The sequence below is a fragment of the Balaenoptera physalus genome (assembly GCF_965194825.1).
Source record: "Balaenoptera physalus genome assembly, chromosome: 19".
Classification (NCBI taxonomy): domain Eukaryota; kingdom Metazoa; phylum Chordata; class Mammalia; order Artiodactyla; family Balaenopteridae; genus Balaenoptera; species Balaenoptera physalus.
This window is the reverse complement of record NC_138900.1, coordinates 68,099,058-68,117,049: the sequence shown is the minus strand read 5'-3', so window position 1 is coordinate 68,117,049 and position 17,992 is coordinate 68,099,058. Positions and strand designations below refer to the sequence as shown.

The window sequence follows — 17,992 nt, the reverse complement described above, 5'->3', positions numbered from 1 at the left end:
GTCTGTGAGGAAAGCGTTTATCTCTCCGAGGCCCAACCATGCCCCTCCCCAGGGGGCTCAGTGGGGAGTGGGGACAGGGCACAGCCCCCAACCCAAGGCCGTCCCTCTGGTGGGCTCAGAGCCGCCCAGACTCCAGTCCACCAAGCTGGCTCTACCCCACCCCCCACCCCTCCTTCCCACTGAGTCCTGCAGCCCCAGCGAGGGGTCACCGTAGCCTCTCCCTTCCCAGGCAGACCCTGGGGATCAAGTGGGGACAAAAATGACCATGTGGGATCGGCTCGTCCCAAGCCAGAGAGACCTCCTGAGATGGGCCCAGCCAAGTTTCCTCCTGGGAAGTGAGTGTCTGAGGGTTTGGCAACAGGTGGACCCAGCCCAGCCACCAGATGGCAGAGCCACGAGACGACAGAGCCACCAGGTGGCGCCCGGCAGGCCAGCCTCAGGGTGTCTGGGCCTGCAGGGCGCACCCACTGGCATCCCCCCGTGTCCCCACCCTGCCGTTCTGGGGCAGCGGTGGGCAGAGGAGGTGCAGGAAGCGGTGCAGTCAGCTGGAGCAGCTGGTTGGTCCTGGCCGGGCCCCAGGGGCCCCCGCCCTCAGGGCTTGCAGCGCCGGCTCTGGCTCTCAGCGCCTGAGGACGTGGCCGGGGCAGCACGCTTGTTGCGGTGGTGGGGGAAGGTGGGCATGAGCTCCGGCTCGCAGGCTGCAGGGAGGGGGCTGCTCAGCGCCAGGTGGGAAGGGCCCCCCACGCCTCCCTCTGCTCCCCTCCTGACCCTGCACACGGCTCCTGCGGCAAGAGCAGCCCGTGCCTGCTCAGGCCCCACCGCCCACCTGCCCAACACCGGCCCCGGCCCCGGACAGGGGCCCCCAGCCAAGCGCCGGCCAGGGGGCGGGGGAGACTCACGCAGGGGCTTCTCCTTGAAGTAGGAGCTCTCCAGGCAGTCGCCGGCCGTCGCCCTGGAGAGAAGGCCTTGCCGTTCGTGGGGCCCGGGCCTGGCCGAGGCCCATCTCCCTCACACCCGCCCCACACAGCAGACAGCTGGGTGGCAGATAGGGACCGGGGACCCAGACATCCCCAGGAGACTCAGAAAGGGCTTCATGACCTGGGTGGGCCGAGGCCCGGGCCTCACACGTCCGTCTGGGAGGGGCCCTCTCGGTCACGGCACCCCTGCCCGCCCGCAGGCCGGGTGAGCACCTTTTCTTGGGGTCGTACATGAAGAGAAGGTTCAGCAGACGCAGGCCGGCCTCCGAGAGCCACGGGAACTTGTGCTTCAGGTTGTTGTAGGGCTGCTTCCTCAGACTGTACTGGCTGACCAGTGGCAGCTGGGAGAAGCCCTGTGGGGGGGAGTGGCAGCTGCAGGCTGGTGGCCGGCAGGGGGCAGGAGAGGGGAGGGCAGGGCCGGCACTCACCGGCCAGATGTTCTCACTGGGCGTCCCCAGCAGCTGTACGATCAGGTCCACCTGGTGGATCTCGGAAGTGCCGGGGAGAAGGGGCTTATGGGCCAGCAGCTCGGCCAGGATGCAGCCCACGGCCCTGCAGAGGAGCACGGGGCCTCAGCTCAGCTCCTCCGGCTCTGCAGAACACCACTCCGCCGGGACCCGTCCCCCGTGTGCTGGGGTCAGAGGACGGAGGCAGAGCTGGGAGGAGGTAACGACGGGAAGGGCAGGTGACCACTGGGTTCTCCCCCCGGGCCATGTGACCTGGCACCAGCAGGCCTGAGTGGCCACGAGGGCGGGTCCTCAGTGACGGGGGCCGTGAACGCCGAAGCCGTCTTACTCTGCCTCTCGGGACCCCAGGCGTAGGCCCACCTTCCTGGGAGCTGGGAGGCTGGCGAGACCCCAGCCCCACTCCTGCCCCGCCAGCTCCCACAAGACCACCCCGCCCTTCCCAAGGCCCTGGGCGCATCCACCCCTCACCACATGTCGATGCTGGTGGTCTGCGTGGTGGTCCCCAGCAGCAGTTCAGGGGCTCGGTACCTGTGAACAGAAGCCCCCACCTTGGGCCTGGCAGTTCCTCTCCTCCGGCCCGGCCTCCGCGAGGCACTGCGGCTCTGCACCAGCCCAGCCACCGGCCGCCACCCTCCCTGAGAGCCAGAATCGGCCTGGACGAAGGAGCATGAAGGCCAGCTCGGCTGTCCCTTCCACTAAACCCGCCAAACACGACAGCACACGAGGCAGCAGCTGCTGTCACTGGACGGCTCCCGCGTGCAGCAGTGTCCTCTGCTGGCCCGTTCTATACAGGTCGGGGCTGAGTGACACATGGCCGGAGGCACCCTGCCCTAAACCACAACCCCGTTCTTCTTCAAAATGTCGAGTGAGAAATAATTACAGAGGACATACACTGTTCCTGTCCTCCCGTCAGTGAAGCCACCGCCCCTTCCGAGCAGCTCAGAGCCAGGCTGGACGGCGCCCCATCTGGACGGGGCAGGTCCTTCCCGGTGACAGCCCTGCTCTGCCTCAGGAGCCACACACACCCAGCCTCCGAGTGTGTGCAGCCCCACAGCTTAAAAACCTCCTTAAAAGGTCCTTGTGCAGCTTCAGCATGACCCCCCCACTGCCCATGGTCCCCAGGGACTCACCAGAGGGTGACCACCTTGGGGGTCATTGGCTTCACCGGAATGCCATAGGCCCGGGCCAGGCCGAAATCCGCTGTGACAGAGGCAGACAGACAGGAGGGAGCGTGTCACCCAGTGAAGGCTGCCCGCTGACGTCTGCAGCCGGCTTGTAGCGTGCAGGGTGCTTATCGGGACCGGCCCGCCACCCCGTCGAGGTGGCGCTCATGGAGGCCCCCACCACAGAACCAGCACCTGCACCCACCTGTCTTCACGCAGCCCTTATCCGTCATGAGCAAGTTGGAGACCTTCAGATCCCTGTGACAGAAAGAGAACACCAGTGCTTCCCACGAAGCTGCATGGGGTAAAGAGGCTGTCACCATCGCGGTGATACTTAGAACATTTCCCCATATATCTCCTCCTGTTTGCACTTTTATTTTTTTTAATTTTTTTTATGTGGACCATTTTTAAAGTCTTTACTGAATTTGTTGCAATATTGCTTCTGTTTTATGTTTTGGATTTTCTGGCCGCGAGGCATGTGGGATCTTAGCTCCCCGACCAGCAATCGAACCCGCACCCCCTGCGTTGGAAGGTGAAGTCTAAACCACTGGACCACCACGGAAGTCCCTGCACTTCTTAAAAATGAGGACGGCAGTCAGTGCAAGGCGATTTGGCAACTGGGAACACCAGAGAGAGCTCTCAGTAATTTTCTGAGAACCTGGCAGAGGAGGCCATGAGCCCAGGTCTGACTTCCAGCGCTGTGTCTGATCCCCACCCAGGCCATGCGAGCCACCGAGGGCACACGGAGCTGCTGCCTGCAAGGTCCTGCCCGGGCCTGCAGGACCCTCCCCTCTGCCCCTCCAGTCTCTGCCCTTCCTGGCCCGCCTTCCAGTAAGGCTCTCTCCACGGCAGCACTTCTCAGAGCCTGACTCGCTCGCACCATCGGCCCCCCAGAGGAGGAAACAGGTATTACCTGGTCCTGGACCGTCCCCCAGGAGCAGTTACAGAACCTCTACTGCCTCGAGGCTGCGCCTGCTGCTCTCCTGCACACTGGGCAACGTCAACTGGCACTGGGTCAGTACTGGCAGTCACACCTCCCCCACGTCACAAGCCAGCACTCCTCTGGAGAAAGGCCTCCTGAGGCCCTGCCCCAACCCAGGCCCGTGGCGCCGCCCACCTGTGGATGATGAAGTTCCGGTGCAAGTGCTGGAGGCCCCGGAGCAGCTGGAGCACGATGCACTTGACCTGCAGGGGCCAGGACGCAGGGTCAGGGCAGCCTGCGTTCGCCACAATGTGCCGAACGAGGACTTGGGAGGCCCGCCACCACAGCCCCCAGCCTCACACCTGGGCCTCAGAGAAGGGTGTCGGCATGTTCTCCAGAAGGCTGGCCAGGTCCTGCTCACAGTAACCCATCACCAGGAAGATGCTGAAAAGAAGAGGGGGAAACGCAGGCCACCTCCCACCTCCTCCCAAGTGGGCCAAGGGACCCTCCTGGGGCAGCAGGAAGGGCAAGAGGGAGGGGGCTGGGCAGGACCCAACGTGGGGGCAACAAGCAGACCACTCACCTCTCCAGGTGGTTCCCCACCACCACCTCCTTCAGCTCCACGATGTTCGGATGGCGGAGGCGAAGGAGCAGCGTGATCTCTCGAAGGCTGCTGATGGGGACCCCTGCAGCCCAGCCCGGTCTCAGCGAGCCGCCCCCCTTGCAGCCCAGCCCGGCCTCAGCGAGCCGCCCCCCTTGCAGCCCAGCCCGGCCTCAGCGAGCCCCCCCACTGCAACCCAGCCCGGCCTCAGCGAGCCCCCCCACTGCAACCCAGCCCGGCCTCAGCGAGCCCCCCCACTGCAACCCAGCCCGGCCTCAGCGAGCCCCCCCCTGCAGTCAGGACCCCCTGACAGCCTCAGTGACGCCCAGCCCTGCAGACAGGGACCCCTGACAGCCTCAGTGACGCCCAGCCTGCAGACAGGGACCCCTGACAGCCTCAGTGACGCCCAGCCTGCAGACAGGGACCCCTGACAGCCAGCTACCTCAGTGAGCCCCCGACCCCAGTCCACATCAGCTCTCAGGGACCCCCATGCCCGCCGCTGTCAGGGCTCTGCCTGCTACCTCAGGGAGAAGCAAGGCCATCCTAACAAGCACCTTTAACCCTTCCCTCCTTCATCAAATGCAAGCAGCACTCTGTACTGACCCCTATGCATGGCAGGTGGCCCTCAGTGAGCCCAGCACAGCCCTGCCTGCACAGGCAGCCAAGGGGCTGTCGGCAGGGGGGTGTGGAGCACACAGGGGCTGCCGGCTCAGTCTTGGGTGGGAAAGCCCTGTGGAGGGGTGACGCTGAGCTGAGACAGAAGATGAGGCAGAGTCACCCAATGGGAGGGTGAAGGGGATGAACTGCACAGGGCTCGGGGGGGCTGAGGCCTAGAGTGTGTGGGAGGGGCCAGGCTGCAGCCCCCAGAGATCAGCCTCCTTTGACCATCATGCAGACACCCTTGGGAAAGCAGGCGCGACTTGGGGGGGGGCTCAGGCAACTCGCATCTTCCTCCCCCTCCCACGCGAGCTCAGAGCGGTCCGCGGCCCCTCCGCGCTCACCGTCCTTCTCCTTGTCCATCCGCACTTTCTTCAGGGCGACAATCTCATCCGTTTGGGTATCCCGGGCCCTATCTGGAATGGAAACTCCTCCAGGATAGGATCCAAGCCCGACCCCACCTTGTGGCCTCCTGCCCCACGGGGGTTCCCTTTCTCTTCCCCCTTGACTGCTGGGTACCCTGTGACAGCCCGTCCACACTCCTTGCAAGGAGAACCCGACCCTGCGAGATGTGCTCCCTGGGGCGTCCTCTGGCTTGAGCTGGTACAGGGCCCCTGGTTGTGAGAAGCTCCCTGTAGTTTTCCTTCTTAGAGCTGGTATGCAGATCACTGCTTTGTGCTCTGTGGTTACTATGTTCTAATAGCAAATAAGGTAGCTTTTCTTGAAAAAGGAACTCTTATTTTGTCAAAGTTGGCTCCCCAAAGCACTGTGCTAAATTGTGCATCTTCCAAACCCGTAGCAGTTTGACGCACACCAATGTCCCAGCTGCTGTGGATGCAGCTCTGGCTGCTTTCTGAGGTGTATACTTTATGGCTATAATAGCTACCTCTACTCACGGGTACACATTAGTAATCCGATGCTTGCGTTTATTCAGGAGTGGTGTGAAATCTATGGCAATTACACCAGGGATTAGAGGTCACCTGTCCCCTCCTTCCAGCCCTGCCACAGCTGCTGCTGCTGGGACAGTCCCTGGGCCCCCAGGCCTCCCACCATGGCCACTCACACACAATGCCGTAGGTGCCTTCCCCAATGCGGTTCAGCTTCTCAAACTCCTTCACGCTGCGGCACCGTCCCAGCTGAAAGAGAGAGGTGCTGGCGGTGAGGGGATCTGGCAGCTAATGGAACCAGAGATGGATATGGACACTCAATTTGTACCAAAAAGCCAGCTCATGTCCTGCTCACCAAACAGAAAGGTGACCACACACCTGGGTTTGTAGGTGAGAAAATGGGGTGATGATGCTGGCCACTTTGAATGTGAGATCAAAGACAGTCTAACCACTCCCTTTCAATTCCACGGTCCCGATGTGTGCTGCCCAAAAAGAGGAACCACCAGCCACATTTGGTTAAAATTAACTAAAATGAAACTCAAAGTCCATTTCTTCAGCTGCACAAGCCATGTGAAGTGCTCGATGGCCCCATGCGGCTTATGGTGACCGTCCTGGACGATTCAGAAAACAGAGCATTTCCACCATCACAGAAAGTCCACTGCGCAGCACCCCTCTACATTACGCTCTGGGGTTTTCTCCAGCCGCCCAGTGGTTAGAACTCCGCACTCGCAGCGCCGAGGGCCTGGATTCAATCCCTGACGGGGGGAACTGATATCCCACAAGCTGCAGGGCGAGGCCATAAAGAAAGAAAGAAAGAAGCAAGCAAGCTCTGGACGTGGAAAAAGCTTGAAGAACTTCACGAAACATCTACCAAGCACAGTGGAAATACTTCTGCGGCAAAAACTGTCTCAATCATCCACATGTTTCTTCCTCCTTTGGGTTATGAAACACTGCCCAGGGGCACATAGCCACCCAGCTGGTGGCCATAGTTCCCAGCCTCCCTTGCAGCTGGGTGTGACCATGTGACTAAATCCTGGCCAATGGGATGTGAGCAGAAGGGACAAGTGCAACTTTCTGATCAAAGGAGGCTGCTTGCCGCTCACTCCTTCCTGCCCCTTGAGGCAGGCTGGGATTTGGGTGGGGCACAGGTGGAGCAAAGAGACAACCTGCGTGCCTGGCCCACCTGTGAGACGTTAGGGGAGCCAGAAATAAAGTCCTGTACTTAAGCCACTGTATTTTGGGGTCTCCATGTTCTAGCAGAGAGCCTGTACCCTAATACACCCTCAGCTGTAACAGACTGAATGAGCACCTCCCCTTGGGTCGGAGAAGCACGTGCGACAAGGTTCAAGTTCTAATAGCCCTTCTCTGGACTCCCTGCCTCTATTTACCTTGCCCTCCATCCTGGGGAACGAAGTCAGAGTCACCTGGCCTGTACTGAAGCCCTTCCACGGTTTCAGCTCGACCTAAGTGTCCTGTCTCTCTCCCGGCTGCACCCCTGGCGCTTCCCGTACACTCTGTACTTCGCGGGACTTTGCCCCTGCTGCTCCCCAGGCCTGGCAAGAACCCTCCTCATCTCTGCGTGTCCAAAACGCAGTCACACTTCCCCGCCCAGGAGAAATGCTACCGCTTCTCAAAACTGCTTCCTGGCCCCCAGCTGAAAACATTCTTTCTCTGAAAAATCCCAACACTTCGTCTCGCAGCACCTACTATCCTGCACTGTCCTCGTCCGGGTATGTCTTAACTCCCCACCGAGAGCAGCTGCTGCGAGTCTCGGTGATGAACGACGGCAGCGGACGGCTCAAGGGGGGTCCTGCGCTCACTCAGCCAGTCTGTTGGGATCCTTACTGGACACTGAGGCGGCCTCTCAGAGCACCAGCAAGTGGTTAAAACAATCCGCCGCCAGGGTTCACACCTACCCCTGCACGAGTCGTCTACCTTGGAGAAACCACCCAACGCCCCTAAGCTTCACCCTCCTCACCTCTACAAAGGGTCCCCGAGAGGACTAAGTGACAGTTACACACGCCGAGGCCCCACACGGAGTAAGGCACAAACGAAGCTGCCGGGTCACAGGTGGGGCCCCGCGCCCGGTGCACCCACAGCCCGGTGGGAGACACGCCTCCAACTCTTTCCATGGCTACTGTCTCCCGACACGAGGCGCCCGTCCCCGGCGCAAAACTAAGAAACGCCCGCGCTGGAGCGCGCTTTGGCCGAGGCGGCCGGCGGCCAGAGAGCCGGCCCTTCCCTCGCGCGGGCGTGACACGCCCCGGGGTCTGCGCACCGGCCGGGACCGGAGTCCCGGACGGCCGCCGCCGGCTTCCGCGCCTGTCGTGAGGAGCTCTGGGACTGTCGTTCCCGCTCGTGCCGGAAACCTGGCGCTTTAGCGCGACACTGAGGGCCCCAGTGCGTTTCGGCTCCGCCCTGCCGCCGGCGAGGACACAACTACCCCGAGCAGCCCCTCGTCGCACCCTGTGCTCTGGAGGCACCGTGAAGAAGCCTTCCTTACGGATACACTTCAAACGGATCTGTTCCGGCTCCGGCTCCGGCTCCCCCATGCCGAGCTCAGCGTCCCCACTTCCCGTGTGCGCAGGCGCAGACGGGTGTTCCTTGGAGCAAGCGCACGGCTTACTTCCGGGGCGTCCCCTCCTCAACAACGGTTACCAAGGAAACCTCCCGAAGACCCCACCCCACCCACGAGGACCTCAACTCCTACGATGCACTCGGACTAGCAAGGTTCTAGCTTTACTTTAGTTTTAAGTGCGGGCACGTGACCGCGCTGGGGCGCTGAGTACCGGCCGCCGGAGGAGGAGGAGGCCGAAGTCCGGGGGGCTGCAGGGGGCTGGGGGGCGGCTGCGGGGGCCGCGGGGCCGCGGGAGTTGCGCTGTAGAGCTCTCCCTCGGAGCACTGGAGGGCTGACCTGGAGCCAGGGAGGGAGGGGGCTCGGGCAGGGCCGGTGAGGACCGAGAGCAGAGGGCGCGTCCGAGAGCTGTGGAAGGAACTGACAGGACGCGGCGACGGAGGGACTGTGGCACCGAAGGGTCACCCAACACATCCGTGTTGAGCCCCCACTACGTGCTCGGCCCTGTCAGGCTCTGCCCTGGCGGACCTTACATTCTAACTGGAGGCGGTCAACAAGTAAGTAAAGCAGAGGGCGTGCTAAGGAGAAAGGCGAGGCAGGGCAGTGAGTGGCCCGTGTAGGAGGAGGGGTGCAGCTTCTCCTGTCACGGGGACTGTACTGTAAATGCTAAAATGATGCGAATGTAAGTTCAGGGCGTTTGATAATTATGAAATTAAATAATCATGAGTCAAAATGATTTAATTTAACCTAATTACCACATTCAGTTCATTCTGGTTTTTAGAATTCTGATAAGCTAAGCTCACGGCTAATAATGAGATTAGAATTAATGCCATGGTAAGTACAGTTTTTGGATTATTTGTTTGAGATGCTCAGGGCAGGGGTAGGAGGAGGGCAATTTCTAGGTCAAATAATAGAAATGCAACAGCTACTAGAAACTTTATAGAGAAGGAGAGGCATGCTGACCCAATGGGTTCACATTCACCTTTGTATGGGCTTGATTTTTCTGTATAAATATTTAGTCGTGGCAGTCAGGATGCATAAATAAACATACTAAATAAATACAAATAAGGATGTTGATAATATGTTAGTAAACAATGTCAATATGAGATTTCTTTTTTCTTGGGTTATACCAAAACTCATGGATTGGAAGTCACTTGTACTGTTTACTACTAAAGAATATGACCCTCATCAATAGACAGAGACAGACCATGTGGACGGCCTGCTGACCGTTCCAGGAGCGAAGGAAGCTGACGTATACTGTCATCAGACTAAACGTATGAGCTCGGACGGGTAGGGCACTCTCTCCAGCCACCCCGGAGGAGAGGGGACTCTGACCCAAGGGCTGCTGGTGAGGATGGACAGCTGAGGCTGGGGGTCCCCTGAACGGCCCCTCCCCACCAGGAGCCCTCAAACACAGCCAGAAAGAGGGGAAGTCGTCAGTTCAACTCACCTTCTCCCAGGGCAGCTCTGACAAAGCCACTTCCACAGTTCTAAGTGCCATGGCTGCCACCACTCCTGCATCCGCATTCTTTTTCTGGATCCTATAATACCTTGCATCCTTAGTACTCAAGCTAGGAGCCCTTGGACCCTCCAAGGTGACTGTGCACTTCCCTGTTCTGGGACCTAACACCTTAAGGTTTCGTCCTCAGAGTCCGACCTTTTGTTCAAGGGTGGGGGACACCTCCTCCACTGTAACTGCTGAGTGCTTACACCATGCTCCTTCTGAAGCGAACGGGAAGGGTTCTAATGCCCATCCAGAGTCAGCAAGAGATGCTGCCTGCTACCGGTTCATCACTCTGCACAGCCAGACAGCTCCAACAGGGTCATCTCTTCACCGATTACCCCAGAGTCACTCTTGCCCTCTGCCAAGCTGCCTGCGGCTTTGGAGAAGCTGGGGAGAGCCTTGTTTACTGAAGGGGCACCTGCAGCTCTCCACAGGATAGGGCAGCCCTTTGCCATCACCTCTGAGACTCGGAGCGCAGGGAGTGACTGCAGCTGCTGGGGTGCCAGTTTATTCTTTGGTCTGTGAATTATAGGCGTCTACCGTACTGGGGTTCCTGTGTCGGTAGAATGGGCCCGGCTCAGCCCTTTCCCGAATGGTCCTCTGCTCCTCCATTCCTGTGGAACCGTAGCTGATCAGAGTCTCTTTTGAGGCTGTGGTGACGACGATCTGGGGGATGGCAAATTTCTTCTTTTCTGAATTTACATCAGGTTTCTCTAGAAGGAAGAAAACATCCAGGTATTTCATAAGTCTGTGGAAAAACTCTTCTGTAAAACAGACAATGTCTGTGTTAGGGCCAGAGCAAAGGAATTAGGTTTGTGGCTCAGGAAAAGAAATGGGTGAGGTTGAAAGCAGTCAAAACCATAAGTGAACATTCCAAAGCTTACACCAACCAGCAACGCAGCCACGTGGTGGTGACCCTGGAGGCCTCCTTCCAGGAGGGGAACGGGACAGGCACCCGCGCCATCCCCGTGGAAAGCCTGAGCTGCCGGGCAGCCCGGGTGACAAACGCAGGAGCGAGACCTGGGAAAGGCAGGGTCTGCCCCAGAGGTGAAGGTTCAGACACACAGCGTGCAAAGGATTCTAAGCCTGGTGGAAGCCCTCTGCGCAGAGCTTCAGCAGGCAGGGCGCTCTAGAAACGGACGCCACAGCGTTTTCTCAGACTTGTTAGGATTACCAGGAACGCACGGGACGTGTGAAACGTTACAAAGTACAAAAGCAGAAGCCCCTTCGCTGCCTCCACCACCTCACTTCCTGGCCTGCTCCGTCCGTTCAGGCCTGTGTGTCCCCGTGTGCACACACGTGTACTGCACAGAATTAGAACACTGAATACCCCAGGAACTCAGCTATACGGGGGATGAACAGGTGCCTGTCCTGTGCTAGACGTTGCTCTGAGCCCTAGAATAACAACCGCACGTTTCTGAGGTAGGTCCTCTTAAGAACTACGTTTTACAGACGAAGGAACTGAGGCACAGAGGGTTGGTTCAGTCACCTGCCCAGGGCTGGTGGCAGAGGGAGACGCCGGGTCCCAGGCGGTCAGGTCCAGAGCCACCTGGACCTTCAGCGCTGCAAGCATGGCTTCAGTCGTTCTAACCCGCTGCCGATGGCCCACGGCCTGCACTGAGCACTGACAGTATCCTTTCTTTTCATTTTTATCATTAAGCCAAATGTACATTTCATCGTATTTTGGATTTATTTTTTTAAATTAATTAATTTATTTATTTTTTGCTGTGTTGGGTCTTCATTACTGCGCATGAGCTTTCTCTAGTTGTGAGCAGGGGCTACTCTTCGTTGTGGTGCATGGGCTTCTCACTGCGGTGGCTTCTCTTGTTGAGGAGCACAGGCTCTAGGTGCACAGGCTTCAGTAGTTGTGGCACAGGGGCTCAGTAGTTGTGGCTCGCGGGCTCTAGAGCACAGGCTCAGTAGTTGTGGCTCACGGGCTTAGTTGCTCTGCGGCACGTGGGATCTTCCCAGACCAGGACACAAACCCGTGTCTCCTGCATTGGCAGGCGGATTCTTAACCACTGCGCCACCAGGGAAGTCCCTTTTGAATTTAACTTAAATTGAGATCATTTTTTCATGTTGATTTACACAAGCATTTTTACATGTTAAGACTACTTAAAAGGTTATGAATATTTAATTTAAAAATAATACATGTTGGTTAAAGGGGGGAAAGTAATGGGGGGGTGGTGGTGGGATGAATTGGGAGACTGGGACTGACATGTAGACACTAATATGTATAAAACAGATAACTAATGAGAACCTGCTGTATAAAAAAATAAAATTAAAAAAATAATTTAAAAATAAAATAGAATAAAAATAATACATGTTGGTTAGAGACTGCACATGGAATGACGCTTCTCCTTGCGGACACTTCATACACACACGCACATGTGCAGCTGGGATCACGCTGTGCAAGGCTGAGTGTTGCAGTGACCACGCAGTCGGCTGAGCCCCACATCCACACAGGTGCGGCCCCTCCTCCACGGCAGCCTGCAGTTCACTGTCGGGGGCCCATCATGTGCGTAACCAGCTCCCTTTGATGAATATAATTTAGGTTATTTCCAATTTTTTTTTTTGAACAATGCTGCAATGAACATTCCTGCATTTATGTATTTATACACTTGTGGAGGTTTATCTGTCAGGTAAGTTACTAGGAAAACTTTGGCAAATATTGTCAAACTTTTCCATAACGATTATATCAATTTTGGGACTTGCCTGGTGGTCCAGTGGCTAAGACTCCACGCTCCCAATGCAGGGGGCCCGGGTTCGATCCCTGGTCACGAAACTAGATACCATATGCTGCAACTAAGAGTTCGCATGCTACAACAAAGATCCCACATGCCTCAACTAAGACCCCGTGCAGGACTTCCCTGGTGGCGCAGTGGTTGAGAATCCACCTGCCAATGCAGGGGACACGGGTTCGAGTCCTGGTCTGGGAAGATCCCACATGCCGCAGAGCAACTAAGCCCGTGAGCCACAACTACTGAACCTGTGCTCTAGAGCCCACGTGCCGCAACTACTGAGCCCCTGTGCCACAACTACGGAAGCCCGCGTGCAGCAATGAGGACCCAACACAGCGAAAAATAAATAAACAAAATAAATACATTTATTTACAAAAAGACCCTGTGCAGCCAAAAGATTATATAGATTTATCTTTCCTCTGGGAGGCTATCAGCAGAACATCTCTCCACACTCTCCTGCTTCTTGTCACTTTTCTAAACCTTTTCCCAGGTTACAGAGACAGTGGAAGTGCTGACTTCACCCTGGCTGGTCACCGGTCACCGCCAGCTTCCCTGAGCTTTGGGCACCCCTGCCATGGGGAGGCTGGGCATCTCACCTCGTTGTCACTCGTTCATGGGCCCGTGGCATGTATCCTCCTGTGAATGCATGTCCTTCTGCATTTTCTACATTGACTTTTTTTTTCCTTTGGTGAGCTTTTTTATATTTGGGAAATTCACCCTTAGTGATTTATACTACAAGTAGCTCCTGGCTTTTAGCTTCCTTTGTTGCTTTCTGCAACAGATTCATCCATCTATTCCTTAATGGCTTTTAGAGTTTGTCAGACTGGAAAAGGCATCCCCTGCTCCAAACTTATAAAAACATTTACTCATCTCCATTTCATACTTTCATAGTTTTATTTTCCATGTTTAACTGTTTTGTTTTCTCAGTTGTCAACTGAGTTGCCCCAGCACTCGGGGAACATCCGACCTTCCCCCATGTCTGCAACATGGCACTTCTCTGGGACCCCACGTGAGCATGCTGTGCTATGTGTTCACCACTGTGCGACACGCTTCCATGTCAGAGGACTCAATCCCTCTGCTTTTCCAGATGTTTCCTGCCATTCTTACATTTTTATCCTCTTAGGTGACCTTTGGGATAATTTGGTGTGGCTCCCAAAACCACCTGTGCTCTTTTGTTTGGGGTCGTACTGATTTGCTAGAATAAGGGAGAATTAACAACTTTATGTTACTGAGACTTTCTAATCCAAAACAAGACTCCTTTTATCTTCCTCAGAGGTTTAAAGCTTCTTCATTTAGAAACATGAATCTTTTGGGACTTCCCTGGTGGTCCAGTGGTAAAGAATCCGCCTTCTGGGCTTCCCTGGTGGCGCAGTGGTTGGGGGTCTGCCTGCCAGTGCAGGGGACACGGGTTCAAGCCCTGGTCCGGGAAGATCCCACATGCTGCAGAGCAGCTGAGCCCGTGCGCCACAACTACTGAGCCCGCGAGCCACAACTACTGAAGCCAGTGCCACTAGAGCCTGCACTCCACAACATGAGAAGCCACCACAGTGAGAGGCCTGCGCACCTCGGCGAAGAGTAGCCCCTGCTCGCCGCAACTGGAGACGGCCCGTGCACAGCAACGAAGACCCAACACAGCCAAAATTAAATAAATAAAATAAATAAATTTTAAAAAAATCCGCCTTCCAACGCAGGGGACGCAGGTTTGATCCCTGGCCGGGGAACTAAGATCCCACATGCCGCGCGGCAACTAAGCCCACGTGCCGCAAACTACAGAGCCCATGCGCCCTGGAGCCCGTGCACCACAACTAGAGAGAAGCCCGCGTGCTGCAACAAAGAGGCCACATGCCACGACGAAGATCCCACGTGTCGCAACTAAGACCTGACACAGCAAAAAATAAAAACAAATTAATTAAATAAATAAATATAAAAAGTAAAAATAAAATAAGAAACATGAATCCTTTTAGGGTTCTTAATACACAGGACCTGTACTAGTTTTCAATTACTGCCTAATAAGTTACCTCATTTTAGTGGCCAACTTAAAACAGCGCACACATCACCTCGGGCTCCACGTGTCCAGAGTCCAAGCTACAATCCAGCTGTCAGCCCGGCCGCATCCTCATCTGGACCTGGGGACCTTCCACGGCCACTCAGGTTGTAGGCAGAGTTCCTTTCTTTGTGTGCCAAGGACGAAGCCCCTTTCCTTGCTGGCCGGCGGCTCTCACATCATGGGAGCTGACTTCTTCACAGCCATGTCTCTGACACTCGCCTTTTTCAACGGCTTCTCTGATGAGGTCAGGCGTGCTCAGGAGAAGCTCCATTTTGATTAACTCAAAACGAACGGGTTACTACCCTGATCCCAGGAGCCCAGCCCATCCTACTCACAGGCTCTGCCCCCATGTAAGGGAGGGGCTCCTACAGCCTTGTTCAGAGGGCAGTGAGGGGGCTCTGGAATGCTGCCTTCCACGCTACCACACTGCCTTCAGGAAGGAGCCTGACTTCCACCAACAGTGTGTCCAGGCTCTCCATCTATCATGTGTTATTCTCTGGCCTCTCGTTTTTGTTGCAAATACTTTTTGAGCTTACCATTTGTTTTACATTTGTTTATAGAGGGCTTAGGGAGATGTTTTACATTTTAATGTAGTCAAATCCTTCAACATTGCTCTGTAATATCTTTGAGGAATCAGAATAAAATTTACATCTTATTTTTTGCAGCCACCTTTTTTTTCCAGCAAGGAAATTTTTTTTTAGATGACCACACACTGTCATCTGGAATATGGTTCTAGCCGTTCTTTTCCTTTACCCTTTGAGTCACCTGTATCAGCTGATAGTAAGTCTACCTTTTTAAAAAATTTAAGTATAGTTGATGTACATGTAATCACTTTTTATATCCACTCTTAAACCATCTGGAATTTATCAGAGCATACAGCAGGAGGTTACAATCCAGCTTACGTTTTCTCTTAAAACGTTAAGCTGTTTTTCTAGCACAATTTATTATATAATCCTTCCTTTTCCCACTTACTTTTGGTGCCAGTTTTATTGTACTCTAATTATATATAAACATACATAACGTTCATACACACACACTCTTGTCCATGTTTTCTATTTCACTGACCTGCTATTCTTACATGGGAATCATGTTATTTTAATTATTATAATTTCTGATGTATTTTAAAACATTTTACTTTAATATTATAAATTCACAGTAAGTTGCAAAAGTAGTCCAGAGAGATCCCTGTACCTCCGTCCATTCTCCCTCAGTGGTAGCACCTTAGGTAAGTGCAGTAGAATAAGGCTCAGGGTGGCACCGTGTGTGTGCTGTGCCATGTGATCACGTGTAACCACCACCACGATCCAGACACAGGGCTGCTCCAGCATCCCAACGATCACGTTCATGCTACACTCTACAGTCACACCCCCGGCCCCCGCCATCCCTAACCCCTGGCAGTCCCTAGTCTGTTCTTATCTGTATCATTTTGTCATTTGGAGAATGCTACATGAATAAAATCGTACAGCATATGGCCTTTTGAAACTGGCTTTCTTCAGCATATTTTTTGACAGTTAAAAATGCAGTACTTCTTCAGAAAGAGAAAAACAAATATCGTATATTAACGCATGTATGTGGAACCTAGAAAAATGGTACAGATGAACCGGTTTGCAGGGCAGAAGTTGAGACACAGATGTAGAGAACAAACGTATGGACACCAAGGGGGGAAAACCGCGGTGGGGTGGGCATGGTGGTGTGACGAATTGGGCAATTGGGACTGACATGTATACACTGATGTGTATAAAACTGACGACTAATAACCTGCTGTATAAAAAAACAAACAAACAAACAAAAATGCAGTACTTCTATCAGATGAGGATATTTTTTAGCATAACCACAACAGCACTGTCACATCTAAGGATATTATCATCGATCCTGTTATCGCCTAATACCCAATTGGATTATCTCAGGAATGCTGTAGCCCAGGTCCACGCACCGCTCTGTGTTCCTAGGACTCTCAGGGCTCCTTCTGCTGTGGCTGAAAGTCTGCATCCCCCAAATTCGTCTGTTGAAGGCCTAATCCCCAATGTGACGGTATTTAGAAGTGGGGCCTTTGGGAATTACTTAGGTTTAGATGAGGCCATGAAGGAGGAGCCCCCGGAAAGGGATTGGGAGGAAGAAGAGACCAGAGCCCTCGTTCTCTGGCCGCGTGAGGACACAGCAGTCAGCTGTCTACGGGCCAGGGAGGGGTCCTCGCAGGAACACAGACAGATTGAGGGCCTCCCCAGCCTCCAGAATGATGAGAAACAAAGTCTGTTGTTTAAGCCCCCCAGCCCATGGTATTTGTTTGGGTTTTTTTCTTTCTTTTTTTTTGGCCGAACCACGTGGCACGTGGGATCTAGTTCCCTGACCGGGGATGGAACCCACGCCCCCTGCAGTGGAAGCGTGGAGTCTTAACCACGAGACCACCAGGGAAGTCCCCAGCCCATGGTACTTGTGATGGCCACCTGAGCAGACTTATAAGACACCACCTTTTTTTCAAGTCATTTATTTGTAGAAAAATCAGAGTTATTTTTTCAGAAGAATCTGCAGCATTTTGGAATTGGCTGACTGCCAGCTTGTGGTGTTCGGTCTGTACAATGTATGCTTGTGGATTCTGTAACGCGAAATGTGAAGCACAGACAAAAGTAGCGGGAATAGTACAATACGACCCATCGCCCAGCTGCCCAAATCCTCATAAACCCCAGCCAAACCTGATCTCCACTCCAGCTCTTACCCTGTTTCCTGGTTACTACTACTGCTGAGTAGTGACTCACCCAGACCTTAGCAGCTTGAAACAACCATTTTCTTACCGTTTTATGGCTCAGGAATTCAGGAAAGGTTCGACCGGCAGTTACCACCTGTGGTTTCCCAGGGGCTGCAGTCAGATGCTGTCTGAAGGCTCAGCTGGGCTGGGCACGTGGATGTCCACTCGCAGGGCTGCTGCGTGCTGGGCAGTGGCTCGGCTGGGGAGACTGCAAGCCTGGGGCTGGAGTCACGACAAGCTCGTCACAAGCCCGGCACCTGGGCTGGACGGGCTGCGAGATCAGGGCCGCGGGCTGCAGCTCCCCTGTGGCCTCCCCAGCGGCCGAGCACTTCCCAGCACGGTGGCTCCCAGCACAGCCAGCGTCCCTGTGAGCCCGGCCAGGCCGCCCAGCCCACAAGTCACTTCCACCACTCCACTGGTTACAGGAGAGTGTCAGGCCTGCAGAGATTTGGAGATGGGACGTAGACCCCCAGGTCACACCACAGGACCCGTGGGCTGGGAGGGGCTGTAGCACCTGCAGAGACAGGTGCACCCCTTCCTGTGGCAGCAAATCCCCACCCAGCGCGTCCATTTGCCCTTAAAATACTTTGGGTGCGGCTCCACCAGAATCCAGAACTACAAAGGTATGTGAAGGCTCCCAGCTGAGAGCCCAGCGGAGCTCTGTGCAGCTCTCACCTGTCACTGCGGGCCCTGGTCAAGGCCAGAGCT

The 17,992-nt window shown here is 55.2% G+C and overlaps 1 protein-coding gene and 1 long non-coding RNA gene across 9 annotated transcripts; one reads left to right on the top strand and one right to left on the bottom strand.

Moving 5' to 3' along the window:
- Position 1: 1 nt before the first annotated feature.
- LOC309649039 (cyclin-dependent kinase 10) lies at positions 2-17,739 on the bottom strand. Of its 8 annotated transcripts, none has more exons than XM_082438494.1 (14): positions 17,331-17,739; positions 9,700-10,466; positions 5,851-5,923; positions 5,132-5,203; positions 4,113-4,215; positions 3,892-3,973; positions 3,725-3,792; positions 2,813-2,865; positions 2,575-2,644; positions 1,913-1,972; positions 1,406-1,529; positions 1,191-1,330; positions 900-952; positions 2-698 (listed from the first exon to the last, which is right to left on the bottom strand). In XM_082438494.1, exons 2-14 carry the CDS (start codon positions 9,748-9,750, stop codon positions 592-594), a joined length of 1,056 nt encoding a protein of 351 aa, XP_082294620.1. In that variant the 5' UTR covers positions 9,751-10,466; positions 17,331-17,739; the 3' UTR covers positions 2-591. The 8 variants fall into 8 exon arrangements, with proteins under 8 accessions (XP_082294620.1, XP_082294622.1, XP_082294625.1 ...); XM_082438496.1 differs by lacking the exons at positions 9,700-10,466; positions 17,331-17,739 and adding exons at positions 6,053-6,156; positions 8,140-8,272; XM_082438499.1 differs by lacking the exons at positions 9,700-10,466; positions 17,331-17,739 and adding exons at positions 6,053-6,156; positions 7,653-8,109.
- Positions 11,318-14,168, top strand: LOC309649043. Its single transcript, XR_014256923.1, has 2 exons — positions 11,318-11,383; positions 12,985-14,168. It is a non-coding gene; the product is annotated as an uncharacterized lncRNA (long non-coding RNA).
- Positions 17,740-17,992: the final 253 nt, after the last annotated feature.

Coding starts and splice junctions, on each gene's coding strand:
- LOC309649039 (XM_082438492.1), bottom strand. CDS start 8,226: ATGGGGGAGCCGGAGCCGGAGCCGGAACAGATCCGTTTGAAGTGTATC. Junction 2,866..3,724: donor CGGAACTTCATCATCCACAG/GTGGGCGGCGCC, acceptor TTTCTGTCACAG/GGATCTGAAGGTCTCCAACT. Junction 1,331..1,405: donor CCAGTGAGAACATCTGGCCG/GTGAGTGCCGGC, acceptor TCCCCCCCACAG/GGCTTCTCCCAGCTGCCACT.